Source organism: Empidonax traillii, unplaced genomic scaffold (genome assembly GCF_003031625.1).
Source record: "Empidonax traillii isolate 1590-97213 ecotype Southwest subspecies unplaced genomic scaffold, ASM303162v1 scaffold615:size383937, whole genome shotgun sequence".
Lineage (NCBI taxonomy): Eukaryota > Metazoa > Chordata > Aves > Passeriformes > Tyrannidae > Empidonax > Empidonax traillii.
The window spans coordinates 73123-91079 of record NW_020955808.1 but is presented as its reverse complement, the minus strand read 5'-3'; the positions used below and the strand labels follow the sequence as shown (position 1 = coordinate 91079).

General features: G+C 40.6%; 1 protein-coding gene across 1 annotated transcript in view; it reads left to right on the top strand.

The window, feature by feature from the left end:
* The first annotated feature begins 7329 nt into the window (after positions 1-7329).
* Positions 7330-17957, top strand: part of CMC1 (C-X9-C motif containing 1) — a 43390-nt gene continuing 32762 nt past the window's right edge. The window contains exon 1 of the mRNA XM_027898680.1: positions 7330-7413. Coding sequence (XP_027754481.1) covers positions 7389-7413 — 25 coding nt within the window. The 5' untranslated portion in view covers positions 7330-7388. The remainder of the gene's footprint in view (positions 7414-17957) is intronic.

Below are 17957 nucleotides of genomic sequence, written 5' to 3'. Positions count from 1 at the left end.
GCTCCCTTAACACTGAAATGAATGTCAGTAGATGAAAGTACAGCAGCTGTAAAACCACATTCAGCAACATAAAAAAAGATCAGAAAGGGAGATGAGGATAGAAATAACATTTCTTTGCAGCTTCAGTGAGAATTTATTTCTCAATTCAAAATTATGCAACATGATAATTTCACTGACTTCCCCAATAAGCCTCCTGTACTTACAAACAAATGCTTAACTGCACAACATAGATAAGATACTAGGAACCAAGAAGTTGATTTTCAAAGCAATGGATGAACACAAAAAGCAAAAACACTTTTTTCCCCCTTACTGAAGTTCAGGTTTTGGACTTTTATGACTGCCAATACTTGCTCTTGACAACATCCATATCTCAGTTAGTAAAACCACAGAATCAGTGCTGGTCAGTTGAGGCTCCTTAGAAGAGCAGTGTTAAATTTAAAGTCAGATTGAATTTTCCAGACTGGTGGATACGAAGAAGCTAAGTGTTCAGCATTATTATTGTTGCATCACTCCCATGTACCTAAAAACTAAAGTGAAGGGAAAAGCTTTGACCAAAAAAACCATGCTTTGAACATATCTGTCATGGTAGAAAAGTATCTTCCTCTACTCACATTATCAGTCTTTAAGTGTCAAGTCTGAATTAGAAAAAAGTGCAGTGAATTTATTCAACTATTGTAAATTTTAAGGAAAATAAGTCCCTGTGCCTCAAATAGTTTTTCATATTTTATGGAGAAGGAGACAAATGACCACAGACTTCTCAACTTCTCAACAATGTAAACTAAGGAGGTATGCAAATATAAAATTGTAGATAATTATATAAAACCATCCTACTGTAAATTTGGGTAGGGAGAGCTATGATTTACAATAAACTAAATACTGAGAACTTGATGGATGCAAAAAGAAGCTGTCTGCTGACAGAAAGATTGTTTCAGACAGCATCAGGATCACATTCAGCAATGACATTTTTTCTCTTTCCTTTCTGCATCCTTCTCTAGATACGTTAATACGTAGCTTTATCTTCTGCCCTGATGACTCAGATCTTAAAATTTTCCATGATCCAAATGCAGAAGTATGGATTGTACTTAGGCTTAATTTTCTGAACTATGAGTAGTGTTACAATCTCAAATAATCTCAGTGAACTATAAACTGAGGACCTTGATCTTCAGATCTCTAGTTTACCACTAGCATTCCTCCACAATTGCTGGCAAACTGCTTAAGATCTTTGTGCTGTTCTTTCCCTATCTCTGAGGGTTTTTGTGGTCTAGAGATGAAAGAAGCAACTACTCTGGTTGAACTCCAAGGCAGAATGATGATCCTACATTACAGGGTGGTGTGCCCAACGAGAAACAAACATTTCCAGAACTAAAGAAACAGACAGTGATTCTTAAGAGGATCAACCAGCAGTTAAGAGGATTTGTGTCTCTAAGCAGAGATTTACTACACAAAATGAGTACGTACAAACAAGACTAGCACTCAAACAGGACGGACTATGTAGCACATTTCAGTTTTTAAAGGCTTACTTTTTTTTTTTTTAATTTGTAATACAACTCCTGACACCAAGGATGGAGCTGTAACCCCTGTCTATGTGACGGAATGGATTTGAAAGTACCTTAGAACTTCAAGGCTCGCCACCATAGAGACATTCTCTGCTCTGGTACAACTCTCTCCTCAACAAATAAAAACCAGACTAAGGAGTAATTAGGAAAGGTCCAGGCTACTACTAATGACGAGACATCAGGAGGGCTCTTGTGCCAGCTCACATATTCAGAGGACTGCACCACACCGTGGTTACAGTGACCTAGAAGCCACACTGAACGCTGAACCAGTTCCTTTTAAACATTTATCATCAAGGACTAGCCCTTCTCTGTGTGGCAGGTAAAAAAATGGGAAAGGATGAAGCAAAAGAATGGCTAAGTAACTTTTCAAAGAAAATCATAAACAGAAGGAAAACTTGTTACTGTATGCAGAGCTGCAAGGAGGAAAAAAAAAAAAGCCTAAGCTTCAGTAGTGGCTGAAATAAGTTTCTAAATAAAACCTCCAATGCAAATGACAGTCACCCTCTAACTGTTGTGAATGTATTCAGACAGCAAAGCACTCTGATCGTAGCCTGAAAAGTAATTGTTCTTGTAAGCAAGGTAAATCAAACAATGAAAATTCACAGTTTGCTTTGTTTTGGTGGTGAGCCTTCCCTTGCTTTTACACTACTGAACTACTACTATTTGAAAATCTTGGTACCAGTCAAGTGATCTACATCTGGTACATCATATAGTTTATAACTTCGGGGTACATCTGAGTCTGTTGAGATAAAATGAGGAAATTTTGAGGAGAACAAAAGCCAATGAAAGGTTGTGCTGTTGTGTGCAGACTTCAGAAAAGGAACTGAAGAGTTTTGCACTCTGCCAATCAGATCTAGTGGTGACTGGCAAACATAATTATTATTTTATGTAATTCTTCTACTTGAGCAGATGGCCAGCTCCCTATATACTACTTCAATAACATCTTGCTAGAAAGTCGACAAATTTTGGTAGTCACCCTGATCAGATGGTTCCAACTCCCCTGAAACATCAGGGGCCAGGCCAGGCCCATGAAGGGAAAGGTGTCATGCTTGGTGAAGTGGTAAGAGATTTCACCAAGGTTCGGGATAGGCCCTGCCACCACAGAGCTTCCCACTTAGCAACATGCCAGTTGTGGTTCTTCTAGGGAAAGAGAGAGGCCAAGGCCACACAGCACTGGTGCCTGCACTGTAAAGATATTGCAGAAGTCTCACGTCAGTTATGTGAGATTTGACAGCTGCAGGTTCAGAGGTCTGCAAGATACTAATATCCAGAACAAGAAGAGTTAGAGATTACTTAGGACAGAAGGAGTTCAACATGCCCAGTGCTTCTTCCTACAGTAACAGATTCTGATGTAAAGACCTGCTATCCTTAAACAGACATATGGATTGGTTTAATTTTATGGGGGAGTAAACACAAAACGCTGCAACTTGCACAACCAAAAGACACTACAAACTCCTTCTTCATGCTTTTCCCTCTTCTGGAAAACAGGTCTCTAGTCAGTGGCAATCTCAGATGGCCATTGCAAATAAGGCCCTGAACAACTGTGCAGTGGCTTCCCTAAGAGTGTGCTCCCTTAAGAAAAGGAAATGTTTCTTTGATTCTAAATATTCTCATTTAAAGCTCCTCCCCATCTCCCACTTATGAGTGAATGTATTTCACATGGGTAAGCTTAGAAAAGAATCACAGCCTTTTACTGGAAGTTATATTTCACGAAACAAGATCAAAAATGTCAACAGCGAAAATGTTGAAGAGGTGCCATTTGAAAACATGCCTTTGAACTCATTTGACCAAGGCTATTGTTTAAAAAAAAAAAAAAATCACACCTGTGTGTAGACAGATAGGCTCTCTTTATCTGGTAAGAACTAGGTGTGGAGACACGTGGGACAGATAATTAATCTCTATTGCTATCTATAGTTTCATTGTTAACACTGTCTTGGTTGAAGTGTGAAAATATGTTCACACTTTTGAAAATGGGCGATTAACTAATCAAATGACAATATGAATCTTTGGAACACAAAAATTACTGTTACCCAACACCACTTCTGACTATGTATTTTTTTTAAATTTTGTAAGAAAAGCATTGTCTTGGGCATCCTTCAAGATTATCAGGGAAGTTACCACATCTTCCCCACTGTAACAATCAGTGCATACATTGTGACCACCATCATCAGTCTACTTTCCCTAGTGCACCTAGTATTTTATCCTCGGGGAATTAATTACAGGGAACATTTTCCTTGTATAGGCAAGTTCCAGGAAAACTGTAACAGAGAGACGACACAAGCAGCACTGAATAACCAGGGGCAGTAAGCAGCAGCCACTGTCCCGTTAAGGCCCCGTTAAGTAGCAGTTGTGTGTATTAAGTACTACTGGTCTCACATCAGTGCCCCAGGAGATGTTCCAATTAAGCAAGTTTACTGGATAAGTATGTCAGTTAAATGAAGCATACAATACTAACTTGTATTAAAGTGCTACATGGCAAAAGCCCCACACATTTCAGCACAACTTCACAGGGCTGCCCAACTTGTGCGAGATTCGTATCAAAAAAGATCTGACTAAACACAAATTGCATACTCCAGATGTCATTTCAGAACTCTCTCCTGGGATAAGATACAAGTTAGACCTCATGTTTAAAGAAGACCCACTTTGCACTTTTTTTTTTCTTTTTTTTAACGAAACCATCCCTTTATACCTTTAGATGATCCAACAGGATATATACAGTTCACTTTCATGGGCACTTCCACACTAATGAAAGAAAAACTACCTTTTCTCTATATAGGTTGATGAACTTAATAACATCAAGAACGTATATAAAAGTACGCAAAATATATATTTACAAAGTGTTTTGCTTTTTTATCTATACTACTAGAATTCTTGATATGGCTCTTAACACCTCATATCTTTAACACGGTAACTTCCTCTTTTCTGGTTGTGAAAATTGTTCTGCTTGTATTCGTTTGAGCTGCTGTAAGAAAATTTCTTACCAGTTCTCCTTTGTTGGCCACTGGGCCACTTCCTGGGATCGCTGCACTGGCTCCCAAATCAGACATAAGCTATTTATCTTAATTTAAAGCCCTTTTGTGGACAGTTTCTGTCTTACTTATGCCATTCCTGCTCTCCACAATGTCAGTCCTGTTTGCTTATCTGTCAAGGTAACACTTTCTCCAATACCTTCTCATTTCCAATCATTTCTAATAGCCCCAAATAGCACAAGACTTTTATCAGACCCACAGCTGCCCATGCCCTCACTCAAAAACTATTTGTGACCCTCAAAACTCCATATTTGTTCTAGCCAGAGTTGTTCTAGACAATTTTTTCCTTTATATTTGTTCTTATTTCATCAAGGTGTGTCTTACTCCCTTGCAGTTCTTAGCATTCCTCATTTTTTTTTGGTCAGACTTGGAAATAAGACTTGCAGAAAAATCCTGTTTCTGCTCTCCAGGTTTGCTACTGGAAGAAGAGAGGACAGCTTCCCCAGTTTACAAAGTTTTTGGACTTCTGTTTTTGTGTGTATTGCCTTCATCAAAGAAAGTTCTGTCTAGCCTAGTATCCTGTGATTAAATTAAAACACAACACACAGAGCTGACATGTAAATTCAAAGATCTTCATCAATAAAAGAAATCTTCAGAGTTCTGATTTTGCAGGTCATATATAAACACCAATAGCCAAGAGTCTAAAAGCAGCAAAAATCACTAACTAAACTAGTGCCTTTTTTTTAGCTTGACTTACTGTTGTAAGTGTACATTCTCCTTCTTTTGGTGAAAGCTCCTCCTTGTGTCACATGTTCTCTTGCATTTTCTTGTTGCAGATATATATAAGAACTCTTTGCAGACTGGCTGGTATCTTTTCTTAAGCACTCTTACATTCAGTGCAGAAGTGGCATAGGCCAAAAATCCCTTAATAAAACAAATACAAGTAAGTCGACATGTTGCATTTGCACAGCCCTGTTGAACTAAAATTCTCCTAATCAGTGTATAAACATTAACTGAAGTGGTATAGTTTAAAATTACAGAAAACAATCGTAACATTCACATTTTACTCTAAGGAAAGAGATCAGATGTGGACTTTGAAGAAAAGAAAAGCATAAAGGCACTTAATGGTGTAAAGCTGAAATGCTCTAGATCAGTAAGGCCAAAAGCAGTCATGTGGAAGATTTTGCCTACATCACGCTCTACTAATTTCTGTGAACTTCTCAACATGAAGAACTTGGCTCTTAGTGCGGCCTCAAATTGAAACAATCTCTTTTCAAATAAAGGGACTGAATTTTCAGATGGGGAAAATAATGTAAATCTGGGGAAAAAACTAGACTTGAAACTTTAATGAAAATTCCTTTAAAGAACAAATAATGTGGTGATTGTTATCAGAATTCCTCCTACTGATTTTTTCTAGACTTATTATCTTCAAGAGGCATAGGTCTACCTGGTGTTTGGGGAAGGCTCCTGGACTTCCCTCTTCCCTAAGAAGGTAATATTTAACACTCATCTTTCCATTTAACAGCAAGTAACAATGCCAGATAGCAAACACTATATTTAGAAGCATTTTTGCAGCCTCCTGTAGGAGGCTACTGCATAAAATGACTGATTTTCCATACCACCTGCCACTCTAAAATGCTGAAGATAGGAAAAGAAGGTGGACTTTTTGAAAATCCTGGTTGCATTTGTTAAAACAAGTCCTGAGTTTCAGATATGTCTCCTTGTTTTTAATTTCTCTTAATTTCTGGGGAATCACGTCCTTGGATTTTTAAATGTATGGCAATTTGTCAGTTTTTATTTATTTATTTATTTATTTTTAAACTGCATGTTTTGTTTCCCAAAGTGGGCAGCATTGCTTCGAGCCATGAACAACTAAAGACTGGTTAGTTAAATATACTGCAGACTCCTAAATGTGAGTTTCAGGTAGGACAGTAAATTTCCTGATTCCTCTACCAACCACACACCTGTCACAGGAATGTGGAACCAGAGGTAATGAGGCATGAGAAAGGATCTCTGGCCCCCTGATTGGGAAGCCCTTCTGAAAGGGCACGGACCAACTCATTGGTTAAAACTGCCACCACTGAAATTCTCCTCTTCCACTTCAAGCCCTTGCTGTGGAAGCCTCAGGCTGGAGGCCTGGGCTGGAGGCTGTGACACCCAGCTCCTGTCAGGGGCTGCACGCACTCCCAAGCTCCCCTGAGGTTCCCAGGGAAGAGGTACTCTCTACCTGGGCCTGCAGGGAGCCCCGTTCTGGGCTGCTCAGTACAAGAGAGACACGGAGCTCTCGGAGTGGGTTCAGCAGAGGGCAACGAAGGTGCCTGGGAGACTGGAGTATCTTTCTTATGCAGAAGGGCTGAGGAAGCATCGAGAAGAGATGAGTGGGAGGGGACCTCATCGATGCCTACAAGTATGTGAAGGGAAGGTGTCAAGAGGATGGAGCCAGGCTCTTCTCAGCGGTACAACAGGGCAAGAGCCAGTGGGCAGCAACTGATGCAGAGGAAGCTCCATCTGAACATGAGGATTACTGTAACTGAGCACTGGAACAGCCCAGAGAGGTTGTGGAATCGCCCTCACTGCAGACGTACAAGAAATGCCTGGACGCAATCCTGGGATGACCCAGCTTGAGCACGGAGTTGGAGCTGATGACCCCGCCGTGGTCCCTTTCTGACCTCCCCCATTCCGTGACTCCTCGGTGACCCCCAGAGTCCGAAATCACCCGTGACCCCTCAACCCCGGTCACCGCAGCCCCAGCGCCACCTCACAGCACGCTCGCCCCGCACGCCCCGGCCCGCTGAGGGAGGGGCGGGGCCGCGCCTGCGCCTGCGTGGCGCGTGCGCAGGTGCTGCCGCGCGCGGGGCCGCAGATGGAGCCTCCCCCCGGCGCCGCAGGTAGGGGCGGCCGCGGGGCGGGCGGGAAGGACGGAGGGAGGACGGCGGGGCGGTGGCCGAGCGTCCCCCGCACAGGCACTCCCCCGCTCACACACTCCTCCGCTCTCCTCTCCCCTGCCCCGCCTGCCTCGCCGGGGCTTCCTGTGGGAAACTCCCCCCGCATCGCCTTCCGCTGGCCCCGCTCACCCGCCGGGGTGGGTTGGGCTCACCGCACCGCCCGCGGGTGCTGGGAAGGGGCACCTCGAGGGGCTCCGGCCCGCCCTCCGCGAGGTGCCCGGCGGACTGGGGCGTCCCCGCCGCCCTCCCGTTCTTCCAGCTCCCTCTCCCCGCCGCCCCTTCCCTCCCTCTTTCCCGCCGCCGCCGTGACCTCCAGCGGCCGGGCGGCGCCCAGGCAGCCCCGGCGGCGGGGGCGAGATACCCGCGGGGGCGAGATACCCGCGAGGGCTGCTGTGGCCTCTCCGGCTGTGTAACGAAGGAGGAGGCAAAACGCCAAGGTTACGGGGCCTTTGGCTTCGTGTTGTTGCCGAGGTCTTGCCCGAGCGCTGATAGACACGTGTCCGCAGAAAGTGAATGAGAACCCGTGTCCTTTATGCCCACGTAGTGTTCATTCACCTGCCCTAAGCGCCTGAGTCAGGGGCCTTCAGCTTGCTGTGTTAAAAGGCCATTTCCCCGTGAGAGTGAGCCCAGTGAGGTGTGGGCCGGGTCCATCTGGCACAAGGTGTTGGGACACCCGTAGCTGGTGGCAGACTGCAGCAGTCCTGTCGGTGCAGCCTGTGGCTGCTGCTTCAAAAGCTGAAGGGTTTTGGCCAAGGCCAACTCTCTGATTTCTGATAGAAATTTGTTCTGGGCCTGGCTTTCCAGGCCCTGCAAACAAGGCATTCATAGAGCAGTCAAGTTCTAGGTTTGCTTCTGGGTTTTTTGATCATGTTCTTCAAGTGTTGATCTGTTACTGAATTAAAAAAATATTATAAAACTTACCGCTGCATTTCGAGTGGAGGATGTTCACATCTACAGCGTAATTTCACTTCCCAGTTGTCCTTTGGAAATAGCTTCGTTATTACACTAGCTTACTTCAACCTGTTGCAATTTCAGTGTAGAGCAAAAAGGTTGACTCCAAACACTGAAGTTCATCAGTGTTCTGCTTCCCTGTATGTCTGTATAGTGACATGTGTCCCTCCCAGTCCGTGTTGTAGTTGTATGTTAGCTGTGGTAGGACTGCTGAGGGTGTACTTCGGGTACATGCTGTGTGATACCAATACTGAGATTCATCTGCTGAGCAGTGGCATTGCTTGCTGACACCTCTCTAAATATGCTACCTTGTTATCCAGTGTCTTTTGCTTCCCTCCCCCAGCTCCCCATCAGTCCCTGGCTGTTATTGCTCTGTTGAAAACCTCAGAATGTGAACTAAAAGCAGAGATGTCTAAGTGAGGTAGTAGAGAAACTGGAACAATAGCTGCAAGAGGTGTGAGCTGCCCTGTTCGTATTAGTAAGGTGTTAACCCAGATACCCTGGTGCGGTAGGTTTTAGTGTCATCATTGTTAACTGTTTCTTGGCTCATATACGAGAAAAAAAGAGGGAGAATCACAGTTCTGTAAATTGTTACTGTGACTGATACTTCATTTTGTGGTCGCAAAAGACACAAATATTCTCATGGCTTTGCCAGGCAGTAGGGAGCGAATATCAAGGAACCCTCTGAAACTCAGAATACAGAACCTGTGAATTGTGTCGTGATTTGCATGGGATGAGTTTTTTGACAGTCACAGTTCGGGAAGGAACTGTGATTGTGTAATTAGGTGATTACAGTCAGTAAATAAATTGGTAAATGAATCTGTTCACAAAACTTTATGTTCATAGAATCATAGATTATCCTGTGTTGGAACAGACTCGCAAGGATCATCCTATTCCTGGGCTTGCTCAAGACATCCCTGAGTGCCTGAGAGTATTGTCCAGACACTTGAACTCTGTTAGGCTTGGTTCTGTGACCAGTTCTCTGGGGTGCCTGTTCAAGTCCCCAACCACCCTCTGGGGGAAAAACCTTTTGCTAATATACAACCTAAACCTCCCCTGACTCAGCTTCAGGCCATTCCCTTGGGTCCTGTCCCTTGTCACCAGAGAGAAGAGATCACTGCCTTCCCCTTCACTTCCCCTTGTGAGGAAGTTGTCACTGTAGTGAGGTCTCCCCTCAGTCTCCTCCAGACTGAACAAGCTGAGTGACCTCAGGTGCTCCTCATAAGGCTCTTGGCCCTTCCTGTCCTCTAGGCCCTTCTCCAACTTTGTTGCCCTCCATTGGATGCTCTCCAAGAGCATCCTTGTAATGTAGTGCCCAAAACTGCACACAAGGTGAGGCCACCCCAGTGCAGAGCAGAGCGGGACAATCCCCTCCTTTGACTGGCTGGCGATGCTTTGCCTGATGCCCCCCAGGACACGGTTGGCCTTCCTGGCTGCCAGGGCACTGCTGACTCAGATTCAACTTGCCATCAACCAGGACCCCCGAGTGCCTTTCCATAATGTTAAACTTCACGTGGTTGGTAATTGTCCAGCTCTCTAATTCATATAGGTCTCTTTGCAGGACCTCCCTGCCTTTGAGGGAGTCAGCAGCTCCTCCCGGTTTAGGAAAATGTTACACTCGTTTGTTTTATCCTTTTCCGAACTGAATGTGCTGCGCTCGGCATTGAATTTGATTTTTGTACGCATCACTTCCAAAAGTATGTGGGGTGCTGTTTTTAGTAATAGAGGCCATGGGTTATAAGAAAGCACATTTTCTTTGTAATGTGCACTTGGTTATATCTGTCGTTTTCAGGTGGTAATGTCTGGATCCCTAGTTGAAGATCCACAGATGTGTAAAAAGAAAAGTGGAGTCATTGTCAGCAGCTGAGATACACAATACAGGCTTTGGTACCTTTCTTAGATATAGGACTTAAAAGCAGAGGGGCTGGAGACTGATTTAATATTTTTCCTAAGCTACTTAAAATGTCTATTGCATACTGTCATGTGGAAATCTAGTTTGCTAACAAGTTATAACATCAGTTTTTTGGTGGAAGGAAAGAACTGGGCTTGCAGAATGGTTGTAACTTATTTCAAAGTGGCCAGGGCTGTAAAACCAGAGCTAGAAGAATATACTGAAAGGAATGAAATGATAACTTCAAAAGATATGAAGGATAAAATAATGGGGCATAAAATGGTGTTGGATTTAAAGGACAAAAATATAAAAGTAAAAGGAAAAGTGGCTTTTCAGCTGTTCTTTTTCAGCTTTTAATTAAATTTCTTTTAGGTAAGTTATCAGAATAACATCTGCAATTCCTGATTTAATGTAACTGAAAGGCTTTTAGCCTTGCCTCCATGTCAGAACATCTCATGTTCTGGAACTTATGAAAACATGGTGTGTTTTGATCACATCTGTGATGTTAGTTTCCAAGATTCCAAATAATTTCCAAGATTCCAATTCATTTGTGTTACATGTATTGATTATTCATTAACTACATAGGTACAGAAGTCAAAGGTTGGCATTGTTTCTTATTGTCTCTTAGTCCTTCCAGTTAAAGGAATTTTAAAAAATGCAGAAAGAATGGTATTTGGTCCTGTTATTCAAAAGACTTGCTCTTCATTCAAAAGACTTGCTCTTCATTTGTGTGTGGTGTTCATTCTTTGGAATGAAAGGTGTAAATTTTATCTTGAAAGGAGTGGCTAAAGAGCTAAATATTCAAGTGCTCAAGGAGTTGATTTGTTTTTAAATGAAACTTTTATTTGTGATTTACTTTATTTTTCAGTACACCTTGTCATACGCTTCTGAAAGTTAGTAAAGAGGACTAGGTAGTGCTGGAGCAACTGATTAACATTATTGGGCATGATGGGAAATCTTGCATTATTAACATCTCCTCTTGTAATAATGGGGGAGGGGGGTTGTTGGTTGTTAGATTTTACTGCATCCCTTCTTTTTCCAGATTTTGGGGGCTAAACCTAAGTTTTCTTAACTGGCAGGTCTGTCATACTTGAACAATGGTATGGGCTAGACATTAATGAACCTGCATTATTTCCAGGAGTAAATACTTAAGTCCTAATCTGTAATTAATTTTCAGGCCCTGTAACTGGATTTGCTGTGTGATCAGCAGTGAAAAAATATCTTCTTGTGTCGGCTTGGCTTTACTTATTGCTCACTAGATGTATGAGCATTTGCAATCTGCATGTAATTAACAAAAAAGTGTGCTTTGCCGAGTCTGCTTTTCCTTTTCCTTCTAGATATTACAGACTTTCTGTAATACAGCCGTTGTTCACTTTTAGCAGACAGTATTCTGGTAATCCAGTACTGCCATATTGCGGGAACATGAGCCCCAAAGCAAATGTAAGTTAACAAATTCAGCCACTGAAAAAGGTGAAAATTGACTTTGAGGTGATGATAGAATGGTGAGAAGTTAAAGCTTTGGAACTTTTCCCTGGTGTTGTCATCCCTGTACTCCATCTTAATTTAAAATGATGTCAGTATTAGAAAGATCTCAAAATCTGGAACTTTTAAAATACAAATAAATTTATTCATATACATTTAAAGAAGAAAAAAATGGTTGCTGCGTAGAGAAGCTGCATTGATTAGTTTCTTTTGCTTTTCAATCAGGGTTTCACAGTATCACATATATAGTTTCACTTGGATTATAACACTACTGTCATTTCATGTTGTCCTTCTATACTTTAAAACCCTTAGTAGAAACCAAGTACTTAAGGCTCTAGTTTGTATGCAAACAGCAATGTGCAAATGAAATTACCAAACTCAGTAGCATTTCATGTGTGCATGAAGGTGTTTGGGCCTGGTCCATCATGTGCCAGTTTACGCTGGATGTTTTTGACCGATAAAATCCTTCAACAGGATTCTACATGGTTCTGTGAGGTTACAAAGCAATATGCTGAAAGTCATTGTCACTTTGACCCCATGAATTCCCTGTCAGTAAAGGCTCAGAAGTTTTCTCAAAAGCTACAGGACTGCATACTTAAAGTATTTAATTACATTGATACATCAAATTAGAATTGTAGGAAAAGACCCTAAGACTTTGGAAAGATAAGGGGTTTTTTTTATCCCATGACTTTAATGGGTTCTGTCTCTAAATGAATTTGTTCCTTTGTGTGACCTAGTGTTTTCAAACAGAGGTTTTGAGTAGCTGATAATATATTCAATGATAAAGACTTTTTGGATAAGTTTTTATGATGCACATAGTCATAAATTATTCACATGAATTAACACAAGATTGGTAATTTTTGTTTAATACAGGAGGGATAAGCTAGGCAGAATAATGGAGATGAAAATTTTGAGTTGAATGCATTCTTTTCCTGGAGGAGTAGTAAGCTCTAATTATATTGTTTATTCAAAACACTGTTACAAGCACACTAAAATAAATCTGATTTTTTTAAAAATGTAACCTCTAGAGCCAATAGTCTGATTGATGAAAGGAATTTTTGCCAATAAGCATGCACTGAACACTGTGCTATTCCTTCTGTTATTAATAAACGTGTAAAAAAAAAAGTCTATTTTTATAATTAACTCATAGGCAAGTATCTTAACACTTTGGAATGGAACAGAGTATTTACAGCTGAGAAACAATTTTTATCAAGTGATATGAAAAATAACTGAATCCCCCCAAATTAATGCAATTTTGTTAGTTAGCTATAAACTTGTTCTCCAAGCCAGCTCAAATATTGAGTATACCGTAGGTCTGCATATGGGAGAAAGGAGAGAATGGCTGGTTCAGTAGACTTACCACAAGACCTTCCATTCCAGGAAAACAACTTCTTTAAATGTGGTGTAGGTTAAAGACTGGGCATTTTGCTTGTATCTCCTTGGTTTTCCTGCCTTTGACTGTAATAACTCTCCTATTTCTGCTGCTGAAGTTTTCATTAATATTTCTGCAGGTTTTATTTCTTAGCTTGAAAAAGAAAGGCGTCTGAGAAATCTGTCTACTTATAAGTGCTTACTTTCGATAGCAACTGGTAGAAAAAATAGTATTAGGTGTATTAAAAAAAGAGTCGCTTTTATAGCTCCACATTTCTCAACCAAGCTCCCAAAATAATGAAAGTGATTGTTTTTGAAATTTATACATTTTGAGGAGTATTATATTTTAACTTGGATTCTTGAACCTCAACTAAACTTTCTACAGCATTTTTGCTAGTAGATAATGTAACTGATGTTTAAAAGTTGATAGAACACTGATTTCAAGAAAAACATGAGGTAAAACAGCTACCAATTAAAATATTATGAAGCTACTAAAACTTTCTCTGTTCTTCATATATACTGTGATTCTTACTAAAATAGCTGTAGTATTTAAAGTACTATTTTGAACATTTTTTTGAACATGGATAAGTTAACAACCTTGAGCATTTTTTGAACAAGAAAATCGAAATTACAAGTTGTATAACTAGAAATGAGTGTTTCAAAGACTGTTACTGGAATCGCTTGACACAATTCCTCTTGGATGCAGAAGGTGTCAGGTTTCTTTAAATATCTGGGTAGAGTAGATTGCAATTTTTTCTCAACTTTTCTGAGTAATCTGTGTCCCTGCCACTTGAAGTAATGAGAGAGGTGAAAGCAGAGCTGTAGCTACCAGCAGGAAATAGCAAGTAAAGGGTGAGTAAAACATTTACTAATTGTGTTGAATGAAGAGGGGAGATGATACAACTTTCCTCAGGACACTCTTCTAGGAAAGCTCTTGTCTTGGTATCCCCTGTTTGTAATAGTTTTCTAATGAGTACAACAAGCTGCTACAGTCACTTTCGTTATTAGGACTGTAAAGCAGCTTTGTATTCCATTCTTTCTTTGTCCTCTGAAAGATCTGCTGCTGACTGCTCAGGTCTACACTGTTGTTCTCAAGGCCTTCCTGGGTCCTGTGGTCAGAGGCTAAGAAGCCAGGAGAGTATTCATTATCTATTTTCCCAGCTTCCATATGGAGTGACTTTGATGTGTTCTAGTGGTTGGAATGTTCATGTTCCTTTTGATGCATAATAATTTTTTGGGTTTTGGTCATTTTTGCAAAAATAATGAACCCCCTTAAACTGAACGGCTGTGGGTCTGGGCCTTCCATGTCAGTAAACAGCTTTTGCAGCTGAGGGTTTTGATCAACCACAGAAAGCTATTACAGTTATAGTCTCATGCCCTACATATTGTATGGAACGAGAGAACCATGTCAAGCACTGAGATTTGCCAAAATCCACAGATTTTATTTGTTAAAAAAAAAGTCTTAAATGTGTTCTTAGCAATTTGCTGAATAGGGATATCTCCCAGTTTAGTAATCTCTTTCCTTTCTTCAACTGTTTACTCTGGGCTGAGGTTTTATGGAAAACAATTTCTGTTTCACAGAGGTATTCCCTTTTCTGTAGCTCATCTATCTTTTTTATTTTTTTTTCCCTGGCAAGTTTATAACCTTTACAACTGTTCTTCATCCTCTCCTCTGTTCCTTGTCCCCATGAGGAGCATTCTGGAATCTGCTGATCTCTGTCTCTAAGAAACATTCCATAGTTTAATTACATAGATTCCTTGGTTGTAGCCTTATTCACATTTTTCAAAGAGCTGGTGACTTAGATGCTGTAACACATGCGAGGCAGCATTTGGTTTTAATTCTGACTAACTTCTGTGTATATTTTTACAAAATACGTAGTTTTTACTGCATTTTATAATCTTTACTTAATCAGTTCGGGTTCATCCATTTTTCCCTTGTAAAGTTTGATGATACTAGGAAATTTCATCAGAAAGTAATCTCGGAGGATTAAAGTATTCTAGCAAACATGCCCGACTTTGGGCTGGCAGGGGGAGAAGGAAAAGCTTCTGCTAACATTTGTCTGTAACATATTCTTATCGGTTCACTTTGTGGCCAAAGGCCATGATCATCTCAGAGAGCCTACCCTGAAGCCCAGGAAAAGTGTATTGAGGATGTAGATGGGAACCAAAGGTATCAGCTTTCAAATGCAGAATGCAAACTTCAGGAAAACTTATTTCTTACTTGTCTGGGAATAATGTTTTGAAGATAAAATAGGAACAAGACTGTTAAAATGTAGATTCTTCTATAGGGACTATTCTGCAGCAAATCTGGTATTAGAATAAGAATTATCTTTCTTAGTGGAGAATAGTGAACTTTCAAAAGGGGAAAAAAGTACTTATTCTAGAAACTAATATAGTTGAAAAAAAGCAAAAGGAATTAATGGTTTTACGTCTTGTTTTTTGATGAAATCTTGCTTCTGAGGTGTTGTTTCTTTGAAAGTTCTTGCCATACACGTTACTGCAGAGATTATTAGGTTGGATTGATGATCTTGCAAGCACTTGTACATCAGTATCAGAAATGCAGTTACTTTGCATGTGAACACGTTTGTTTTAGCTGATATCTGCTATTGTTAATATTTGTGCCTTATTTTTTTTTTAAGATTTTGTATAAGTGCTAGGGATACCAACTTCAAAAATGCAAAAGCAAAATCCTGTAAAGACAAAAATTTGTGAAATAAAAAATATTTAAGCTGATACTTCCTAAGAAACATTCTTATAAAAGCTGTAGATGAGTTTGTAAATGGTCTTTATTCTTGTTTCTTTTATACCATTGAATAATTACCTCTGAATTACTGTTGTAGCTCTCATTCTTTCTACTGGATGCTGCCCTGTGTCCTGATGTGCCCTCTCCTTCCTGCTTTTTCAGCCTCTGCAGGTTTGACAACATGGGACTAAAAAGAGGGAGTTTGCCTGGAGCACAGCTCTGTCATGGTTCTGGTTGAGCTGGTGTTAACACCACTGTAGCTACTCCTTGCTATCAGTCTTATGCCCCTTTCCTTTTGAATAATCAAACAGAAAATTGGGTGGTTAAGCTAATATAAAACCCAAAAATCCTTTTTGACTGTTCTGGGCTAACAGGGAGGCCTTCTCTTTTTGGATTTCTTTTTCTTTGCTTGCTTCCTTGCTTGTTTGTTTGTGTTTTCCAGATGGTCTTGTGTCCTGTTTCCTTTGTAGGAAAGCCTTCAGTTGTATTCCTACCCACTTCTCCTCTTTGTCAGTAGAGTGTAGCTGATCCTTGCTCTGGAGCCCTGGGCTTTATGGTTGTGGGAACCATAGATCCTTCTAACCATCTTTGCCAATTGGGGAGGCCGAGCTGCATTTCCTAGGCCTCAAAGACTTCTTGGCTATTTGCTGCATTTCTTTGCTATTTGCTACATTTCCATGTGATCTGAATGTTTAACCTGTGAGAGGCAAGAGTTGCACTTGATGATCCTTCTAAGTCCTTTCCAACTCAGTCTATTCTATGATGCTAATTGTTGGAAGTAGATAAGTAGATCTAATTACTCCAAGATGTAAATCAGCTGAGAAGCACTTCTTTGCATTGTTTTGAGCTAGTTTTCTGTTTTGACCTGGTCATTCTCTGTGTGGTTAGGTGCATAATAGTGCTGATGTGATGGGAGTGAGTGAGGGCAATGGGGGACTGGTAAAACTTCCCATTTGATGACAGATAGCAACCCACTTGAATAGCTCTATCCACATTCATAGGTCATTCTGCCTTTCTAAGCACCAGTACAACCAAGTTAAGTTTAAAAAAGAAAGGGTGGGGGGAGTTTAGGCTATAATTTGCATCAGGGGTAGTCAGTGACAGTTCAGTCTTTTTGTCCAAGAGTCATACAGTTCCCTCTTATAGGTCATTTTGGAGTTAAATATTGAACTGGAACGAGGAATTTATCTAGCTGAAAAATTCCCTGACAAGAAAATTATTTATCTTTAACCCAAATTAACTTCGCCTTTTGTTCACCACGGGGCTGCCGAGCCCATCTGTGTGGGCAGCGGGAAAAGAGCATCATAGGGATGGGGAGAGGGCAGGAAGGCTGCAGTGCCAGCCTTGCTTTGAGTGAAGTGAGTGGAGCTGAGACACGTAGCTTGGTAGTGCCATTTCCTGCCATGTCATTCAGCTGAACTGATTTGTCCTTTTTAAAACATATATTTAAAGTTTTCCGACAGCTTTGTGTAGTCTGTGACAAATGCTGGGCACGGCGATTGCACTGATATTCTGCAGAAAGTTAAAATGAAAGATATTTGTAGTTGTTTTATTTCATGAAAATCAGAACACAGAGGCAAATATTAAGTCATGAGCTATTTGTTTTCAGTATTTTTGTTGTATTTACTGAATAGACTTTTTTTTTTCTGCTGTAGAAATTCTAAGAAAGATATTTTTCTTGAGGAGAAGTGTTAAGTCTTTCGTTCAGATTCTTTATACTGCTCATTATAGTCCTCTGTTTTGTTGCCAGATTCCACTCATAATATCACGTATGCAATACTGTGTAATCTCACAATGTGATCTCTTAGCATTAGTAGACTTTAAAAGATGATGACTTAAGGATGACTAGTGTCATCTGTTGTTTTATTACGTAGAGTAGCCAAACACCAGTCTGAAAAGTGGTGTTTGAAAGCTGTAGGGAACTTAAGATCTGCTTCTTTCTGTAGTTTCAATACATTGCACTTTTTTTTTTAATTTCATTTTTTTTAAAAAACATTTTTAAAATCAAATGATTGTCACTCAAAATAACTGTATCTGACAGTATGGTTT